Raw genomic sequence first — 21,258 nt, 5'->3', positions numbered from 1 at the left:
TTGTTTTAAAAACAAATATTGGCGGAATTAACACTAAAGAAAACTTAAATCATTTGTATATCATAGAATATCCTAACAAACGTTGAGTACGGGGAAGGCGCTGCAGTGCGACGCAACTTGCGTCGACACTCTGGGGCCAACTCCTAAATTCGATATATCGTCGTGTCGAATCCTACTCTTAGTTACATCGTAGTAAATGTCGAAACGATGATTGAACGAACGAAACATTATTCGATATAATCGGTCCTAACACAACTCTTAGTTGTAAATATCACTAACGAATATTCGAATTTCACAAATAATCAAACGCCATTTTTACGATAATCTCAACGATACCTTCTAGGCTGTCGTTGCTAGAAATAGGGACTCTTACAGCTATACAATAAGGTATCATATTAGAACAGGCATCAGAATGGCAAAGAGAAATGTACCTTTCATTCGTGGATTTTGAAAAAGCCTTCGACACGTTGAGGTGGACTGGTGGTCTCGTCTACGAGATATTGGTGTCCCCGAGAAAATAATAAATATCACTAAAGCTCTATGCAAGAACTATGCTTATAAAGTGACACATAATGGGCTCGTCTCCAGTGAAATAGCGGTACATGCGGGTCTACGACAAGGGTGCCTTCTTTCACCTCATCTTTTTACTGTCGCTCTTGATGGAATTTGAAAAAAAAATACTCACAACAAGCGCCGTGGTATAGAATTGGGCATAAGAAATACTCTAGAGGACTTTGATTATGTCGACGATATATGCCTCTTAAGCCACACACGCGCAGATATGCAGTCAGAATTGAGCGACCTGTGCGAAGAAGCAGCGAAGGCGGAACTTAAACTTAATATAAGGAAGACTCAAGAAATGATGTGTGGGGCAACGAGCTCAGGCCCGTTGCTCATTGGCACAGAGGTAGTGGAACGCGTCCACAAATTTTCTTTTCTCGGGAACTGCGTGTCAGAGACTTGAGGGACTGAAGACAATATCACTTCATGGATCGCCAAAGTACGAGCAACTTTTGCACGGCTCAGATCCGACGTGGCCGTCCATAGCAAACCTGGCGGCGGACGTCATTGACGAAGCGAAAAAATCAGAAAGACCTGGAGTGAAATTAAGAGAGATGCTCTGGACCGATCGCGATGGAGATGCACTGAGGATGCCGTCTGCTCCAGCTAAGGGATACAGGAACTTAAGTCAAGTAAGTCTTAGGTAGTGCGGTATCTAGTTGGAACGCAGCGGAAACCAATCATTATTTTATGGTTATATTATTTATTGAGTGATAATAAAAAACGTATTTTATGTCAGACTGTCTATTTAGCCTTAAGTGGCAATTAAATCCTAACTAAATATTATGGAAAGCCGTATTAGAATTAATTAAGATCATAATGTTTGCTTGGAGCCGATCCGTTCAGCATCCTCCATGGTGTCCGGTAGCTTGGTGCCCAGAGTCTCCGGCATGGTGAAGATAAGGATACCGGAGAGCGCAGCGAAACTACCAAACAATACGGATGGGAATGGCTCCCATACTTCAGAGGCCTGTAAAGGAACAATTATATAATAAATCTATACATTTTCAACATAAGACAAAATCAACATAATATTATGATATTCATTCATTCGCTTAAACTATATTTACAATACTATGACTACATAAAATTAAAACTATCATTACGTAGAAGTGTACCAAGAATACTGGTAGCATTTCCGCGTTGGATAGCTAGGCTGATCCGTTGACCGAAATCAACGCTTGGGCTTCCAGTAGCCTTATTGAGGCGCGAAGACAGTACTTTAAACATTCTTCGCGCCTATGGGCAGCACGGGCCAAATGTCTCGATACCAGCACAAAGATGTATGACTCACTGAGACCGACATATTTGCTACGCTTGATGTCTTCGGCAGTCGAAGCAGCAGCCCCAGCACCAAATGACGTAACTTGGACTCGAAAGCCAGTATATAACGTATTGTAAGTAAAGGGTTAGGATGTTTATGAACTTGAATGTTACCTGAAGCGAGAATCTTGGTCGCATATTATAAAATGCCTTTTTAGAGCCTAAAAATACAATGAACATCCGCAGCAATTCCCCACAATAACAAACCATAAACTGACATAATGCTATGGGAGTAAGCAAAATAATAATAAATAATGTTAAACCAGTGGAGGCTCCTTTGAACAGGATGCCAGCTAGATTATGTGTACCACAACGGCCTTTTTCTGCCGTGTAAACATTATTGTTTTTCGATCAGAATAGCGTCGTAGCTAGTGAAATTACTGAGCAAATAAGACTTAACATCTTATGTCTCAAGGTAGGCCATTGTAGTGCTACTCAAAATTTTTCAAGAATCCTGCGTGGAACTGCATTGTAATGGGCAGAGCGTATCAATTACCATCAGCTGAACGTCCTGCTCGTCTCGTCCCTTATTGTCATAAAAAATGTAATATAAAACAGTTTAACATACAAGAGCTGGTGTCAACGGTGCGATTATGGAGCCAATTCTCCCAATCATCGAGGAGAATGCGAACAGACTATGTAGGTAGCGTGTGGGGTACAGTTCCGCCGTGTAGACATACACTGACGTCATCACCATAGCTATGCTGTACTTGCCAATCAGATACACCGCGAGAGAGACGCCGTCGTTACCTTCAACAGAATTCAATTGTTTAATCAATTTGTTACTTTTAAGGTGAAATCCCTCATTTCTGAGATTATTTAAATTAAATCTAAAACCAACATTTATGAACGTTGTGGAACAACCTCATCCTGATGTCACAGAGTTGAACAAGACATCCCAACATTTACGAACCATACGTCACTCGAACTGTGCTCGAATGGAAGTCCCCCATTGTTCATAAGTATTGGTTACAAATTTAATGCAATTGCTATTTATTTTACTTGCACTAATTCATTTTTAACCTACTTCAAAAAAGGAGGAGGTTCTCAATTCGTCGGTATGTTTTTTTTAATGTTTGTTAACTCAAAACTTTCGATGGGTGAACCGATTTTGATAATTCTTTTTTTATTTGAAAGCTGGCGCTTCCCGTGTGGTCCCATTGTATTTGGTCCAGATCTGACAATGGCATCCATGAGAAAACCATAAAACTCTTAAATTTGCTATACACACGTGTAGCAAAGTGGATGATAAATTTACGAATAACTCAATATCGCGCCAACCGATTTCGATGATTCTTTTTTTTTTATTGGAAAGGATATACTTCAAAGATAGCAAGGTGAGAGTTTGGTTAGGTTCTGATTACGGAATCCATGGCAAAGTGACGGAACTCTCAATTAAGCGCTTACATCATTGCTGCATTGAAAAATACACATATTTAGACAAAATCTTAGTTAGTGTACTTCAAATTCACTAAAAATCAAATAAACAATTTTTTTTTAACAATAAAACAACCGACTTCAAAAACACTATTCCAAAACAATACATATAATATGCACTAAAAAGTATTAAAATAATTACGTATTTTTATACAATCTAATTAATAAATCTAATCTAGTTACGATTATTGTAATTTTTGGAGTCGATGGCATCCAAGATAGGTTTGTTACTACATACATAGTTATAGGTGAGACGTGCTTGAGTCGTGAGAAAAATTACAATAATCGTAACTAGAATTAGATTTTTATTTATATATTACAATGCTAACATCCATTTGTTTGTCAACTAGATATTAAATTAATTGAATTTAATAATAGTTTTCAAATATATGATTCTAATAAAAAAATGTTACTAAAGAATTACAAGATTTTATATTCCATTACAATATTTCTTTTATAGTATTATTATTAGTACTTATTTGAAGATACAATAACTACATTTTTGTTAGTATTTTACACGTTATTCAATTTACAGCAAGAAGTTTGATTGTGATTGCGCAGTGATTTTTATCTTTTGAACCATAGGTGGAATTGATTTAAAAATATCTTTTATTTGTATATTATATGCATATACCAGCATGGGAATAACTAATATTGTTAAAGTAAGTCGCAACAGCTAGCTGTTAGTTTAATATAAATATGACAAGGTATTAACTGGTAATTGAAGAACTTTTTCAACATAGTGAAAAAGAATAAAGGTGTGTTAGATTATTTTATAATTGTAGTACATTGTATTGTAGAATAACTGCACTACTACCGGAACGCGTAACAGTGGTTTGTGCTCGGCATAAAAATATCATTTAAAATTAGATTCTCGGGACAAATACCTATATATGTGAGTTAAATAACTGTACGAACCGGTGAAAATTTATAATAAATGGTGACTGCTCAAAATACTTACGATTAGTAAAAATATCGTGAATTATTGTGAAACACAAATATCTTCAAGCAGCATTCCTTCAAAAAGGTAACAGTTGCTATAAACAACTACACTGTTTATCACATCCACTTTTGGTGTTTGAATGAAAATGTACATTGTTTAACATTGTCAACGAAATATAATAACATAAAACCGATACGAACACAATTATAATACATCTAGATTATTATACCAATAGATATCGATTGGCTATATTTTTTTCCGAACAAAACAAAGTAACTCGAAACTACCCTCATTTGACTCATACACAATACCGACAATTATTCTGTTGTGTAGTACAAATCATGAGCGTCAGGCGATCACCACCGGGCCAAAGTAGTTCTTTAACGAACTTATCCAAAGCAAGTGAGTTTTCAATGGAGTCTCAAGTTACACACAGAAAACGAAAGCAGCCAGATGTAAGTTGTAATTGTGCAAAAGAGCTTCAAGATATCCACAGAGACATAACAGCAATGTTACAAAAATTCACGGAAAACCAAGAAAATACAATGAAGTCAATTCAAGAAAACATCTCTGAAATGAAAACTCAGTTGAATGATATTAAACCAGCAACTGACTCCCTAAAAAAGGAACAGATATCAATGAAGAAGCAAATATCTGATCTAACTAACAAAGCGACTACAACCGATAGTAAAATTCACACAATTGAATCTGATATTATGGGAATGAAAAACAACACGATTGCAAGTACCATCATCTGCAATGAAAACTTTCTTCATGAATTACAGGACCGTTATTCTAGGGAAAAAAATATTATCTTGATGGGTATATCGGAATGTAACTCTACGAACACTAAGGAGGGCCGCTTGTATGATATCAAGGAGGTAACCAATATCACAAATAGCCTATTAGAGGACTGCCCAAAACCTATCAGAATATTTCGACTTGGGAAGTATAATGCAAAAAAAGACCGTAGCATCAAAGTTTGCTTCGAATCTTCCCATACCGCAAACTGCTACTTCGTAATAAAGATAAATTAAGTAAGAACATAAAAATCTACTCAGATCAAACACCAGCGCAACAAAAATACTTGAAAGATTTGAAAACTGAACTAGCGCAGCGTAAAGCTAATGGGGAAAACAACATCACAATAAAGTATGTCAAGGGTTTACCAAAAATTATTGAAATCAATGATTCAAAAAACTAAATATGACAACCAAACTCAATACCCGCAATGCAAACTCAAACAGTCAAGACACAATGACATATCAAGTAGTTGACACATACCAAAATGTACTTACCTGTAAATCAAGCATATGTAGTCCAGGTAAATTTGACGAACTCATCTGTATCCTACATTCCTTTAAAAAATGTATACACATAGTCCTACTAACTGAAACCTGGATAAGGTCGGATACACAAGTACAACAATTTCGAATTCAAAACAATACTCATTACTATAATATCAGACCAGATATCATCGGAGGCGGTGTATCCATATATGTGCATAACAACTTAAAACACGACATAACTATATCATTATATGTCGGTGGAAATAACTACCTATCCATATATCTCCACAAATATGCACTCACAGTTGGGGTTGTGTATAAGCCTGGACACACAAATTTTAATGACTTTCTTTGTGACTATCAGTAACAACTTCTTAAACAAAAGAGAACTATCATCTTTGGAGACACAAACATCGACTTGTTAAGCTCTGACAGTACAACTAGACGTTACAGTACCATGCTTATGAAATCCGGCTATAAACTGATTAACAAAATTGATCCAAAATACTGTACACGTGAGAGACTACACTAGAACAATCATAGACCACATTTCTACAAATCTAAAGAAAGACAATGTTCATACAGCTATCATTGAGTCATCCTTATCAGACCATAAGAATATCTATACAGAACTAAAAAGAATACGACCACCAAAGAAACAAATAGTTCAATACGAGTCTATAGATTTTGCGAAATTGTATAAAACGGTTGAATCGACAATTTTAGAAGTCAATACTCCTGATTACACACTATTTGATGAGTACATTAAAAAGAAGATCTCCGAAAATAAAATATACAAATACAAAACACTTAATCAGCCAAAAAATGAATGGATCAACAGACAGATATTAGCAGGAATTAATGAAAGAAATCAATTATGGTGTAGACTAAAACAACACCCTAACAATACTCAACTAGAAAAAGATTTTAAAACAAAAAGAGACAACCTAGCACAAACAATAAGGAAGACATAAGAAAAATATTACTACGGAGAATTCTCAAAATTCACAAATAACCCGAAAAAAATGTGGAAATTAATCAATACCCTTTCTAATAACAAAACTGTTAATAGTTGTGCTCCTCCAAACCTAACCTCTGAAAACGGCACTGTTACTACGGACCCAATAGAGGTATGCGAAATTTTTAACAATTTCTTTGCAAATATAGGGACAAATTTGGCCAACAAAATACCCAAACAGTTTCATAATAGTAACACATAAACACTACCCATAGTTAACCACAACACCAAACATCATAATTTGTCTCAATTTACTCCGTGTACCATAAATGAGGTTTCCAAAATTATAGACAACTTAGACCCCAACACGAGTACAGGACTGGATGGTATAAGTACCAAAGCCATAAAATGTATCAAAAATCTTATAATAAATAAATTAACAAAATGTCTAAATCAACTTTTGGCTGAAGGTATCTTTCCGGACAGTCTAAAAGTTGCTAGAGTTACCCCACTGTACAAAGCAGGCAATAAATCTAACCCTGGGAACTACCGACCAGTTTCAGTTCTACCGACATTCTCAAAATTTTTTGAAAAAATCAAATATAACAGATTAGAGAAATACCTAACTGAGATAAACTTTATATATGATAAACAGTACGGTTTCCGGCAAAAATCAAATACAGTTGGTGCCACCATTGAATTAGTAACCACAATAAAAACCAAAATAGATTACAGGGAAGTGGCAATAGGAGTCTTTATTGATCTCAAAAAGGCTTTTGATACCATCAGCCACACCCTGCTCCTAGAAAAACTGCAACACATCGGTATAATAGAAACCGCACACAAAATCCTAGAGTCATACTTAAAAAGTCGGTACCAGATTGTAAAAATTGGAGCTCATCAAAGCAAATCCAAGCTGCTGACATGCGGGATTCCTCAGGGATCCCTTCTAGCAACTTTATTATTCCTGGTGTACGTAAATAACATACATCAAGCAGGTTTGCAGGGTCATCTTACCCTTTATGCAGACGATACATGTCTATTTTACGTCGGCAAAAACTTAGAAGAACTAATGGGAAATGCACAAGATGATTTAAATATACTGCAAAAGTGGTTTCAATGTAACCTTTTAACTATCAATGCCTCCAAAACATCATATATGATATTTAGTGCTAAAAATAAAAAACTACCTAACATTCCTAATCTTACCATCAACGGAGAAGTATTGCAAAAGACTTTTGAAGAAAAATACCTTGGATTGACACTCAATAAACACTTAACATGGAAATCACACCTAATAAATATAAAAAACAAACTTTCATCTCTAGTAGGCTCTCTACACAAAATAGTTCGGTGTATTCCAAAACAAGCTCGACTATTGATATATAGTGCCCTAGTTAAGCCACACTTACTCTACCTCATTGAAATATGGGGTAATGCAGGTAAGACTAATATAAAACCAATCCAAACGCTACAAAACCGAATAATAAAAATTTTACATAATTATGACTACTTAACTCCTACAGAAACTATTTACAAAGAAACGAAACTATTGAACATTACTCAACTTTACAACTACTACACATGCATACTTATATATAAGATAACTCATAGACTCATTCACTCAAATACAACATTCATAACAAAACACAATACCAACAAATATGTATTACGTCGCGCCAGACACCTTGTATTACCTAGTATTAGAACCAACTATGGTAAAAATAATATAACATTTGCAGGAGCACAGCTATACAATAAGCTACCGAAAACTGTTAGAGAAGCGACTTCGCTCAACATCTTCAAAAAAAGGCTGCTATATCATTTACAAAGCAATGAATAAAAACATCTTATCATAATAACAATAAACTATATCTTGTAACTTGGACCACCGCCTTAAAAAACCGGAAAGCAGCAATGAGCAAATTCGCCTCTCACTCACTGATTTTATGTTCTCATGTAAGTGACGACAGTCTTAATGAGAAATTAAAGTTCTTTAAACCGAAGTTAACATTTACAAATATAATTGCAGTTAGTAATAAATTATTTCATTAAGATTAAAATTAACTTTAATGAAGCAATACTTTAATACTTAGGGGAGACAGGAGAAACTATGATCTGGTTATCAGTTGCCTAATTGCCCTAGGTTTAGTTAAAAACATACCAATTTCGGGGTAACCTTTTACAAATTCATTTAACCCTTCATTTTACCAGTGGTAGTCTCATTTGCACAGGATGGATAGATTATGGGTATCACAACGGCGCCTATTTCTGCCGTGAAGCAGTAATGTGTAAACATTATTGTGTTTCTGTCTGAAGGGCGCCGTAGCTAGAGAAATTACTGGGCGAATGAGACTTAATACCTTATGTCCCAAGGTGATGAGCGCAATGTAGTGCCGCTCAGAATGTTTGGGTTTATCAAGAATCCTGAGCGGAACTGCCATATAATGGGCATTGCGTATCAATTACCATCAACTGAATGTCCTGTTCGCTTATTTCATAAAAAGAAATGGATACTAGTGACGGGATGAAGAAAGAAATTACGCCGATAGTGTGTTGTACTAATTGGGACCTGAAAGGGGATAGGATTATGGAGCTGTTTGTAAGGAACACATATTAACTTAATTTGACTAAGTAAAAGGGGTTCATCTACTTTATCGTTCACTATAAAGGAAGTAATTCCAGAAAAACATTCCAAACCATCCATCATGTCGAGATTGAGTTAAGAACTAAAAACTGGTCACGTGATTCATATTAACGGGCTGACAATAAATGGCAGCCCTACTGTCACTCTTCAAATAGCATCATGACTTAGTAGCCCAACCCACATGTATGGAATACACTAATATTTATTAAACTTTAGACACGAATTCCTTAAAATGTGATGTTAGTGGCTTGGAACGTTTTTTAGGAACTACGTCCTATTTAACTGAAGTAGATATTGTCAGAAGTATTTCTGGTTTTGTTTTTTTTGCATTTATAGTCAAATATGTATATCTGTAGTTTAAAGGCATAAATGGCATTTATTTTCTCAACATATATATCTTTCGAATTATTTTTGATATCGAAGAGAAGAAACGACATTAGAAACTCTAAGAAGAAAAAAGAAGTTTGGTCTTATTGTACTAACCTGCTGGTATGAAAGCGAACGCAATCTGGCACGCGGCACACAAAAAGTAGCCAAATATTAATACAGGCTTTCTCCCCACGCGGTCCAGAAGGAGGATGGCGGTCCAATAGCCAGGGATTTCTATGGCTGCCACTGCCACATAGTTCAGGTAACGGTTTCCGGACAGATTGACAGCATTGATAGACATTCCATAGTAGACTAGAGTGTTGGTTATCCACCAGATCGGAGACACAAAGCATCTTGTAAGAATCACTCTTGATCTGCAGACAAGAATCGGTAGCCACGGTTCTTTCGGTTTTTCTACTGTCTTCTCATACTCTGCTGTGTCTCTTAATGCTTCAAGAGATTTTAGAGATAGTTCTTTCTTATTGGTCTTCGCGACTTTTATTAAGATTCTTTCAGCTTCTTCGTATTTACTCTTGGTCATGAGCCATCTGACTGACTCGGATAATATCCAAAAGTATGATATAACTAGCAGCTGTGGTGCGTATACGACCTGCGTAAGGGGCCGCCATGAGGGAACTCCCCAAGCTATAAATCCTAATATGACCTGTCCCAGTGCAAACATGCTTGATATCGTCGCTCCAGCTATTACTCTGTATTTAGGCCCAACTAACTCCGTAACTGTGGGTGAGGCAAATAAATACTTTAAATATGAAATGAAATGAAATATATCTGTTATTGCACAAAACAAAATAAATGAATATACAAAAATCGAGAATACATAACATCCTACCTACTAACCTAGAGGTAGGACTCCCGGGTTGGAGTCCCGGTAGTGCAAGCATTTATATGATGAATATGGATGTTTGGTTTGTTTCCGAGTCATGGATGTTTAAATGTATTTATGTATGGTTAAGTAAATATATTGTATTAAATATATCGTTGTCTTGCAACCTATTACACAGGCTATAATCATATATGCCTACTTTGGCGCAAGATAATTTGTGTAAAAAATGTGTCAATATTATATCATTATTTTATATTAAGCAATAGGCGGCCTTATCGCTTAAGAGCGATTTCTTCCAGGTAACCTGTACTGAAATAGTTTTAGTTAATGAGGTATCAGTAAATATATATCAAGAAAAGAACTAATATATTGTCACAGTGATAAATAATAATTATTAAGGAGCATGTTTGGAAAGTTTTTTGAGTAGTTTTGTTAGATTTAGTTTCATTTCATCACAAACTCTACCAAAAAATATCTTATTTTTGTCGGATTCGTAAATGCGTCCTTAAGGAGCATGTTTGGAAAGATTGCCTTTCTCATTTCATTGGGACAATAATTCCATAGGTTAACAGCTAGCACAGTAAATAAATCGTTTAGGAAGGATTTGTTCAGTACAAATATAATATAGTGTAAATAAAATAATACTATTTACCTAGAATATAACAAGAAGAGAAAGCTCCCGCTCCAACTGTAGATTCTAGAACTTCAAGGATCAGAAACCATTCGTAGGAATTGACGAAAGACCTGACCAGCCCGATCCAGCCGGTGTTGAAGGCATTCAGCGTCAGAGCCACGCGACGTCCCCAGTGGTCAGAGATGTATCCAGTTATAGGCAGTACCAGTAATGTACCAAATGTTCTCATTGAACCAATTAATGATCGACGCCATTCGTCACAAGCCATATCGAACTGAAAAATAATCAATAATCAAGTAGGTATTTACCAGTGCTATCTGCTATCATTTCTTCTACTGATCAAATTGGCGTGATCTAGCGGAAGTGACCTGTGGACGGCTGAAATGATGTTAAGAACATAAAGTTTCCTAATTGTCAAAAGATTACTAGTCAAATAGAGTGAATCAGTTGGAAATCTTAAAGGTTTGAAGTACATGACCTTGAGAAATGATCTTTGACCTCTTTTCAATTCTAAGAGGCTTATCTAAGATTGCACCGCCCCATACCGGGGTGATCACTGGTTGAGCCAAAGCGATGTTTTACTAAGGACTGTGCTATTCATAACGTGCCGCAGAGTTTTAAAAATCCACATAAGCTCACCCTGGTTATGACCAGTTCGATTTGGGAATGCCAACTTAACCTTTGGTCAATTCACCTTTTCTATGTAGGGACAATTACAATTTTAATCGTGTGGGTTGGAGCATGAATTAATTCTGATATAGAAGTCTTGAACGGGCTGGTATCTGTCATGTGGAGAGAAACATATATAGTTTGTTTTGATATATTGAGTGACAATAGATTTTGGTTTAGCCAATTCGAGACTCTTTCAAGGCCCATCTCAGCCTTCCTCTGTACGGCTTCCCACGAGATACCAGAGAAAAAAAATGGCTGTGTCGTCAACATAAGTGAATATACTCGCCCCGTCGATCTGGAGGTTACATAGGTCGTTAATATAGATTAAAAAGAGTGTCGGGCCAAGGACACTGCCCTGCGGTACGCCAAATTTCATATTTTCCATTGTGCTGTGGTATAGGTCAATCTTCACTTCCTGTATTCGGTCATTTAGGTAGCTGTCTAGGAGAGAGAGGGCTTTGTCACGAATTCCCAGGCCCTCCAATCTGCGCACAAGAATCGGAACAGAAACTGTGTCAAAGGCCTTTTTTAATTCTAGGAAAACTGCGAGACATTTATTGCCCTTGTCCACTTCTCATACTATAGTTTTTGTTAAGCCTAAAATGGCGTCTTGTGTGGAAACACCTTTTCTAAAGCCATATTGACAATTAGAAATAATATTATATTTATTGAAGTATTTAAGAAGTCTATTGTTAATTAACATATTATGGGAAAATTCTTCACTACCAATCGTACGGATTGTTATAGGGACTCCAAATTATCAAGCGTTTATAGCAAGCCATACTCTCTAAAACTGACGATAAATCATAATCCAGCGGATTAAGATCGGGATGAGGGCTAGTCTTCAGCTCTGATGAAGTCCTAAACGATACCGTTACCAATTGATTATATTGGTTATTGAACATGGTGTTAACAAGACTTCACAGAGGCTTCACTATCTTCTTAAGAGTGGTATCTTGATACAATTGTATCGATGTTTTGATACCTTTTTCACAAAAGTATGGCTCAGTCAGCCCCTTTATAGCTAATACCCCACCAAACCATCACTGAAGTCGGATAGTGCTCACGTTGTACTCTGTCGACTAATTGGGAAGAGCTCTTCCTTAGAGCATTGAGCATAAATACGGTCATTTAGTTTGTTAAAATGTTGCCCAATTGTAAAAAAAATCTCATCCGTAAACAAAATTTTTCTGTGATCTCCCTTTGCGTACCGCTTCAGTAGGAGTAATATCTTACAACCCTATTCTTTTTTAAATTATCAGTTAAGAAATGACCAGTACCTCTCTTATAGGCTGCAAGTCCGAAGTCATCTTTTAAAACACGCGACGTGATTCTAGGTGTTATCTTCACCTCCCGAGATCAAATCTTATAGTTTCGGACAGGATTTTTCGAATTCTATCTCTTACTACTTTGACCACCTTTTTAGATCGAGCACTAAGTGGACAGCCAGATCTGTATGTGTCACAAACAGAGGTGGTCTCATTGTACCCATTAATAGCCCGATACACAAACAGTTTACTAATACCAACCGTATGGATAGTTTTAAAAATTGCTTTTGGCTCTATACCTACTTTGTCTATTGCAATCGCAGCGATTCCGTTCTCCATTTTATAACCCATTAACACAAAATATTATACAATGTATTGGCGCCAAAATGAGAAAACTCAATGAACAATCATATAAAAATGACAGATTCCAAATTCAAATGTCAAATTTGATTACTTTTAATTGTAACAGTATTGATGACCAGACTTTTTATAATCAGTTTAAATATTATATTCCCCATGAGTACGAGAAGATTATACAAGTTTGAGAATTTTATTCTTTCTAATTTTTTTATAAAAATCTTTACTATAGGAATTGTGTTCGTGGTATAAAGCTATTCAAAGTGTAATTTTTTGTGTAGTGTGGTGGAACAAAAATATTTAATCTACGACAGGAGCAGATGAGAAGTTTGGCGCGTGATGTGATTGATGTTTTTGAAAGTACATAAGACAGTCAATCTTGTTATTAAGAATTCACGACAATTAACTAAATTATTTTTCAAGTGAGTCTGCATAAGAAAGAGTTTTATTCTTGGAGTAGTAATTTAAAGTATTTATAATTTTCTTTTTCACTTGTCTGTCCCCATTTATGTACAGTCCAGCAAAATCTTCATGATACAAATTTATTGAATTGGTCTCCGCCTCGCTCCAACCAGATGCCGCACTTACTAAGAACAATAGTTTTTTTATTACGGCAACTACTAGAAGCTTTAGTGCGTGGCATCCTGACACACAATGACAACTTTCAAACTTTGTACGCTTCGTGTTATTTTACATCGAATTAATAAAATACAAAATACTTACTGATGATATGTGATCCCAGTGTCTTTCTTATTTCTTGTAGTATTATTTTTACAAAGTTTTACAAACCGACATTTTTGTTTCAATTATTAGCAAAGTTTAACAGAACATGTGACATTCGAGACTGGCTCGAGTACGCTCACTTTGGCGTAGTATTAGTTACCGCACTTTGCGACTACTCCTGTGGGATTTCATTGGAGCGCAGCGGACTTATGCGGACAGCAATCCTTAATCTAAGACTACAGTATCTGAACCAGTGATTGCTGAATACTGCACCTACTCCCATAACAATTAGGAACTGTACACTCGAAATTGTTGACAAGTACGTCTATCTTGGACAAACAATCCAGTTAGGCAGGTTCAATTTCGCGCTATAGGTCACTCGTCGAATCCAACGAGGATGGACAGCATTTGGGAAGCTCCGTAAAATCTTCTCGTCCCAAATACCAGTGTCTGAAGACGAAGGTTTTCAACCAGTGTGTGTTGCCAGTCATAACTTATGGTGCGCAGATGTGGTTAACTATGGGCCTCATGGGAAAGCTCATGGTCGCTCAGAGGGCAATGGAGAGGGCTATGTTCGGAGTTCCCCTGCGAGATCGAATCAGAATTGAGTAGATGCGTAGGAGAACCAAAGTCACTGACATAGCGCAAATGATTGCAAAACTGAATTGGCAGTGGGCAGGACACATAGTTCGACAGACATATGGCAATTGGGGCATTTAAGTCCTCGCATGGCGACTACGTACCGGAAGACGCAGTGTTGGTAGGCCCCCACAAGATAGACCGATGATCTAGTCAAGATCGCTGGAATACATTGGTTGAGGGCAGCGCAGGACCGATCGTCGTGGAAATCTTTGGGGGAGGCTTTTTTCCTTATTAACATCTTCCGGCTGATGATGATGATGATTGCTGAATATAATTTTTCAATACTTACATCATATGCAACACTAAATGTGTTTTCATATACGTAACCATCGTTACACCCTTCTATCCTATTTGAGTCAAACCAGTTGGCCGGACAGATATCACTTTGCTGTACAGCTGACGTCAAATTCACGTATCTCTCACAGTTCTCAAAATTAGTATCACTAGTCCCGGGGATAGCGTTTAGAATCCATGTCGGAGAAAACTCAGGATTTGCAGCATCGCATTGTGGGATAACATATCTGAACAATTCATAATTAATTAATTATTTGGACATTTAACAAAAATTATTAATTCAGATAATAATATATAATAATACTCCTTAGCACAGGATGCCGGCTAGATTATGGGTACCACAACGGCGCCTATTTCTGCCTTGAAGCAGTAATGTGAAAACATTACAATCTTTGGGTCTGAAGGGTGCCGTAGCTAGTGAAGTTAACTGGGCAAATGAAACTTAAGATCTTATGTCTCAAGATAAGGAGCGCAATTGTAGCGCCGCCCAGAATTTTTGGGCTTTTCAAGAATCGTTGTAATTTTTTTTTGAGAATGGATTTCTACGAGATGTTAAGCTGGTGTTTACCCTAATTTATGACGTGGAATACAACTGGAAGATGGTCAACAATATTTTAATTTTATTCGTTTGACCGCAGTTCATTTAGGAGTGTTATTTTAGTAAAACTTGGTGACGTTATAAAAAAAAACAAGTCACAAGACGCCAGACATTTCAGAGATTCGATATCACCGAAGGAAAGACTCATTTTGATGCTGTGATTTTTCGGACTTCATTCTCAGTTGTAGACAATTATTTTACGATGGAATTAAGCACAGAGCTATTTTTAATTCGGTTTTTGTAATCCGCATGCCGTTAGTCCCGCAAAGAACTATTGCACTCATAAAATCCTATTAACTATATAGTTTCTTCACGAGACCATTTACGACTTTGCCGATGACTTATTATTTTCAATTTAAACAAAAACACAAGCTGTGCGGGCGATACTTGCTGCGAGATATACGAAACTAGACCGATAAGCAGCGAGATCTGTTGCGAGTCGATGCAGAAGTGTTTAGACTTAGAATAATAACGCTTAGAACGTGAGTAGGCCTAAGCGAAATGAAGCACTTTCAGTGTGGTCTTTTATGACCACATACGTTTCCCGCCGCTCCAGTGTCATTCTGTCAACTTCCAGGACAATCATTGCGCGAAATTTAATTGAAAAATTACAAACTGTGCAGTGAAAGGGTGTCACAAACCGTCTTAAAATAAAAATTATGATAAGAAAATCACATTTCACACCTAAATACTATTTCACAACTTAAATTAAAGCTATTACATTCATCAAAACAGCAAAATATTTTGTAAACAAAACAGACGCCATTAAAAAAATATGTTGCCAGCTATGAAAGTACTATACACCCCGAGTTCCTCCGCTGGGATAGGTTTTTGTGTTTATTGGTATATATTGAAAGGAGACTATAATGTACGACGTCACATGATGTTATAAGTATTCAAAGTCAAAGTCAAATAATCTTAATTCAATTAGGCTTAAACTAAGCGCTTTAAATAGTCACTCTAAATATTTCTTTTAAATTACTGAACTAACATATTATGTTTGGAAAAAGTTGAACTCGTGATAACATTAACGGCCACTCTTTTAAACCGGCTTCAAAAAATTCTCAATACGTCGGTATGTTTTTGATGTGAACTTCTTAATCGACGTATGAGAGAAATTCTATAGCAAATCGTCACGATTTTCGGTTACGCGCCATTTTGTTTTTTTTAATCCAAGATGGCTGCCACGCAAATTTATGATTTTAAGAATATGGATGTCGTTCCCGAGGTTTTCGAGGATGCAGAGAACGAATTTGGGATAATAACTCATAAATTTGCGCAGCGGCCACCTTGAATTTTAGAAATGATCCCAAATTCGTTCTCTACACCCTCAAGAACCTCGAATACGATATTCATATTGTTGAAATCATAAATTTGCGTGGCGGCCATCTTGGATTTCAAAAATGATCCCAAATTCGTTCTCTGCACCCTCGAGAACCTCGGATACGATATCCATATTGTTGAAATCATAAATTTGCGTGGCGGCCATCTTGGATTTCAAAAATGATCCTAAATTCGTTCTCTGCACCCTCGAGAACCTCGGATACGATATCCATATTGTTGAAATCATAAATTTGCGTGGCGGCCATCTTGGATTTCAAAAATGATCCCAAATTCGTTCTCTGCACCCTCGAGAACCTTGGATACGATATCCATATTGTTGAAATCATAAATTTGCGCAGCGGCAATCTTGAATTTTAGAAATGACCCCAAATTCGTTCTCTGCACCTTCAAGAACCTCGAATACAATATCCATGTTGTTGAAATCATAATTTTGCACGGCGGCCATCTTGGATTTCAAAAATTATACCAAATTCGTTCTCTGCATCCTAGAAAACCTCGGATATATCTGGGAACGGCGCCTCTATCGTTTCGCTTTATCGTTTTATCGAGTTTCAAAAAACAACGATTCTAAAGAACTTGTTTACTTACACTTCAAAAATTGTTGCAACAATTATTGACGTGAATTAATACGTGATGTTTTTACTAAATTCTTAATTTATGTTTTATTTTTTGTTTCTTTATTACATATAATCTAGTATTTCTTACAATTTACTGATTTCGAGAAATATCTATTCACTTGCAACATTATTTGGCTGTCTGTGTGCGTGTTGACGAATGTAAGTACGTGACGCTGACGCACACATTAATTTAATGTTACTTCTATGTTGACAGGAACTATTAATGAAACTATCGTTCTGAGCGTTATTATTCTGTGTGTTTAGACATATTTTCGCAACTACTCGCAAGAAGCGCTTGACAAACTCTCGCGACAGCACTTGGAGCGGGGTTTACACTCGCAAGCTGCTGACAGACAGACGGTCGGACATTTCTCGCGGAACTTTTCTTGCAGATGGAAGCGCGGCCTATTACTAAGTATAAAGTTTTAGTTAAACAAAGAATTTATAATATACCTATTAAGCATGTCGAGTTAGCCTGTAAGTAGAGGGAACATCATTATAAAAAAAAAATTTTAAACATAATATCTTTTAAACATGTCCATACATTATGATAGTTGTATGTACGTTGGCTTCCTAATAAATAAATAGTTTTGATAAGTGACGATGACTATCTGATATGTGCGTCTTACACAGGAATGCAAATGGTGTAATGAATAGTCATCTATTAAGTTTGATAAACTTTAAAGTGCCAACACGATCTGTGCGTATTCCAAGCCTATTTTCGATCAATTCCTCAAATAATTCATTCCTCATTTAATGTGATTTTAATATGTTCCTCACAATTAATATACATTTATTTTAAAATACTCCTTATAAAACTAAATAATTTCATGTTAAATTTAAATTTCATCATTATGTAATTTCTGTTGTGTCCACTTTTTTTTCCGTATTTGGTGAATGATGTGTACAATTTTAATTGGATCTCAGGATCACATTAAGTCCTGTACTTGTGATTAGATGATATTTTTGTATATGACAATATAGTTATTGATACGTTCTGCCCATTACAATGCAGTGCCGCTCAGGATTATTGAAAACCCCAAAAACTCTGAGCGGCACTACAATTGCGCTCGTCACCTTGAGACAGACGATGTTAAGTCTCATTTGCCCAGTAATTTTACTAGCTACGGCGCCCTTCACACCGAAACACAATAATCTAGTTTTATCTTGTTATCTATTATTGTGCCTAATTGTTAATAAATAAATAAACTTTTAAACTATAATAATTAAAAAACAAATAGATGCTACTTTATGCCACAGAATATAGATAATGGTTACACGGAGAAAGTCGCAAGTCACAGAGTCTTCATAATAAATACAAAAAAAGTGTATACTAGATAGTGTATAAGTGTTGGGACATGCATAACATGCGTGCCAGCATATGCCGAGCTTGAGCCTACTTGCGGCTAATGTGTACTTAGTTTTATTTTATTACTAGCTTTTACTCGCGACTTCGTCCGCGTGGAATAGTTACTTTGGGCAGTATTTTCATTTTTTAGGATACTTTTCAAATAATACACATACAAACTGCTCTATCCGCTGCCAGCGCGGCATTCTTCTATGATACAGCGGATATCCCTTGTCATTGTGGACAGTCTTTTTAATAGTATTTCGATACGAACTTTCATATCCTATTTCATCCCTATGTACGTCAAAGTTTCAAAAATGCTCGAACAAATGTTTATAGGTTACTACAAATCAAGTCCCAAAATACAAAGTTTATGGTTTTATCTCCGAAAATGACGAATTCCCATAAAAACTTCCATCCCCTATTAAATGTAGCCTACGTCCTTTTCCAAGCTCTAATCTACTCTGTATTAAATTTTACTAAAATCGGTTCAGTGGCTTAGGCGTGAAAGCGTCACAAACAAACTTACATTCAAATTTATAATATTAGTAGGGATGTATGGTATTGTTGCGAAGCAACGCTTCGACGTATATGACGAGAGAGAGGGACCATACAAAGTAATCACTAGGATAAATGATGTGACTCTCAGGATCAAGCGTACCCCTCGAAGTCCCCCGAAAATCTTACATGTCGATCGGGTGGCTAAGTACTACGGAAGCAACGATGATCGGGACGATCATGTCTTGGGAGGGGCAGTGTTGCGTAGCAACGCTTCAACGTATATGACGAGAGTTGTCAAACTACACATCGTGCAGCAATGTAAATGACGAGAGTTGTCAAACTTCAAGACATCGTTAATTTCAACAGCTCCGTCAGCAATACTCGTAGCTCAGCGGAAAACTGTTTACTTTAGACGCTGTAGACCCGGGTTCTTTACACCTTACCAGTGTATGGAATTTTTGGGTTTTGTTAAAGTTAATGGAAATTTCTAGTAAGTTCAAGATCAAATCGAACAGAGTTAAGAGGATGGAAAATGTGTAAGCAGGATAACAATAGTTCATAGAAATTTCTAGTACAATTTAAATTTAAAGTTGGAATGGGAGAATCATTTTGAAAATATAACAGATCCGGGGGTATATAAGCCGTACTAAGCGTGGCCTACGGCAGTAGTAGTTCTGACTCGAAAGTGTAAAGGAAGAAGAAGAAAAGAAGAAGTAGTGAAAAGTAGAAAGTCGTTCAGGTGAAGAAGAAGATAGAAGAGACTTAGTGTTCAGCGCGGTGGGCACGTTGAAGGTACCGCCGCCCACAAGAGGATCAGCGGCAGACCGGCGAAGTGCAAGTTCAGAAAAAGTGAACCCCAAATAAAGAGTCGTTCTTATAAGCGGAGTATTATTTCCAATCCCTGACCCACTCTCGTGTCAATATGTTTCATCTTAATTCAACTTAAGTATTGTTCTATTTTGTACTACTGAAGAGAGCCGTAGGTAGTGAAATTACGGGGCAAATGAGACGCGACAACTTATGTCCCAAGGTGACGAGCGCAGTTAAAAAAAATCTGAGCAGCACTACGCTCAGAATTTTTGGGTTTTACAATAATTCTGTGCGGCACTGCATTGTAGTGTGCAGAGTGTATCAATAACCAACAGCTGAAAGTCCTGCTCGTCTCGTCCCTTACTTTCATATAAAAAAAATGCAGTACAATTTACCTGGACGGTATCCTAGCAGTCGTGAATATATATTCTCCGGCAGCAAACGCCGCGGAGATGATTGGCAGTGCTGCAAGCAGTAGGGTGACAATCTGGTATTTTCCAAACGGACCAACCTCGTTCTCCAAGATTGTGTCCAAATCCACCTTCTCTCTTTCTTCCTTCTCCACGCTGGCCATTCTTGAAGCTATCACTCCGAACAGGATATTCAAACTTCACAAAAACCTCCTTTAATCTAAAATGCTCGTTTTACAATAAAAACGGTGATTTTAATTAATTTACGATCTTGAATTGCTTGATAAATTGATAAAATCTTTTGATATTGGTGATACTAACACAATTTCGATTGCAGTTGTTTCCTTAATACGTAATGTTGGGAAATACAATTTAAAACTAATCGCGATCTACAAATATTCTGAAAATTTCAGTAGTAGATAGGGATCTAGTCTTGTCACGCGTACCTAGGGAAGGTGAACACTGTTTCAAGCACTTTAACTGCCTTATTCATAATAATACGCTTTTAGAAGGTATAAAGCTATATTAGTTAAAACGTGTTTTAAACCTATCGAACGTTCGATAAAATTCCTTATTCATAGTCGTTAGATAAATCTCCCATAACTAATACGTCTCTATAGTACGCAATGTTGCCATTTCGTACAAAAAAAACATGATTATGACTAATTT

The 21,258-nt window shown here is 36.5% G+C and overlaps 2 protein-coding genes across 2 annotated transcripts in view; both read right to left on the bottom strand.

Annotated features, from left to right (window-relative positions):
• LOC126974317 (potassium channel subfamily K member 9-like) overlaps nucleotides 1–21,258 on the bottom strand; it is a 119,565-nt gene that overhangs the window by 12,739 nt on the left and 85,568 nt on the right. The gene's annotated exons all lie outside the window — the stretch shown is intronic.
• On the bottom strand, nucleotides 1,338–21,077 carry LOC126974431 (solute carrier family 22 member 3-like). Its single transcript, XM_050821922.1, has 6 exons — nucleotides 20,575–21,077; nucleotides 14,957–15,188; nucleotides 11,024–11,279; nucleotides 9,642–10,265; nucleotides 2,453–2,634; nucleotides 1,338–1,531 (listed from the first exon to the last, which is right to left on the bottom strand). The coding sequence occupies exons 1-6, from the start codon at nucleotides 20,751–20,753 to the stop codon at nucleotides 1,376–1,378; spliced, it is 1,629 nt and encodes a 542-aa protein (XP_050677879.1). The 5' UTR covers nucleotides 20,754–21,077; the 3' UTR covers nucleotides 1,338–1,375.

Source organism: Leptidea sinapis, chromosome 32 (genome assembly GCF_905404315.1).
Source record: "Leptidea sinapis chromosome 32, ilLepSina1.1, whole genome shotgun sequence".
Taxonomy (NCBI): Eukaryota; Metazoa; Arthropoda; class Insecta; order Lepidoptera; family Pieridae; genus Leptidea; species Leptidea sinapis.
The sequence above is the reverse complement of the archived record's forward strand: the minus strand, read 5'-3'. Positions and strand labels throughout refer to the sequence as shown.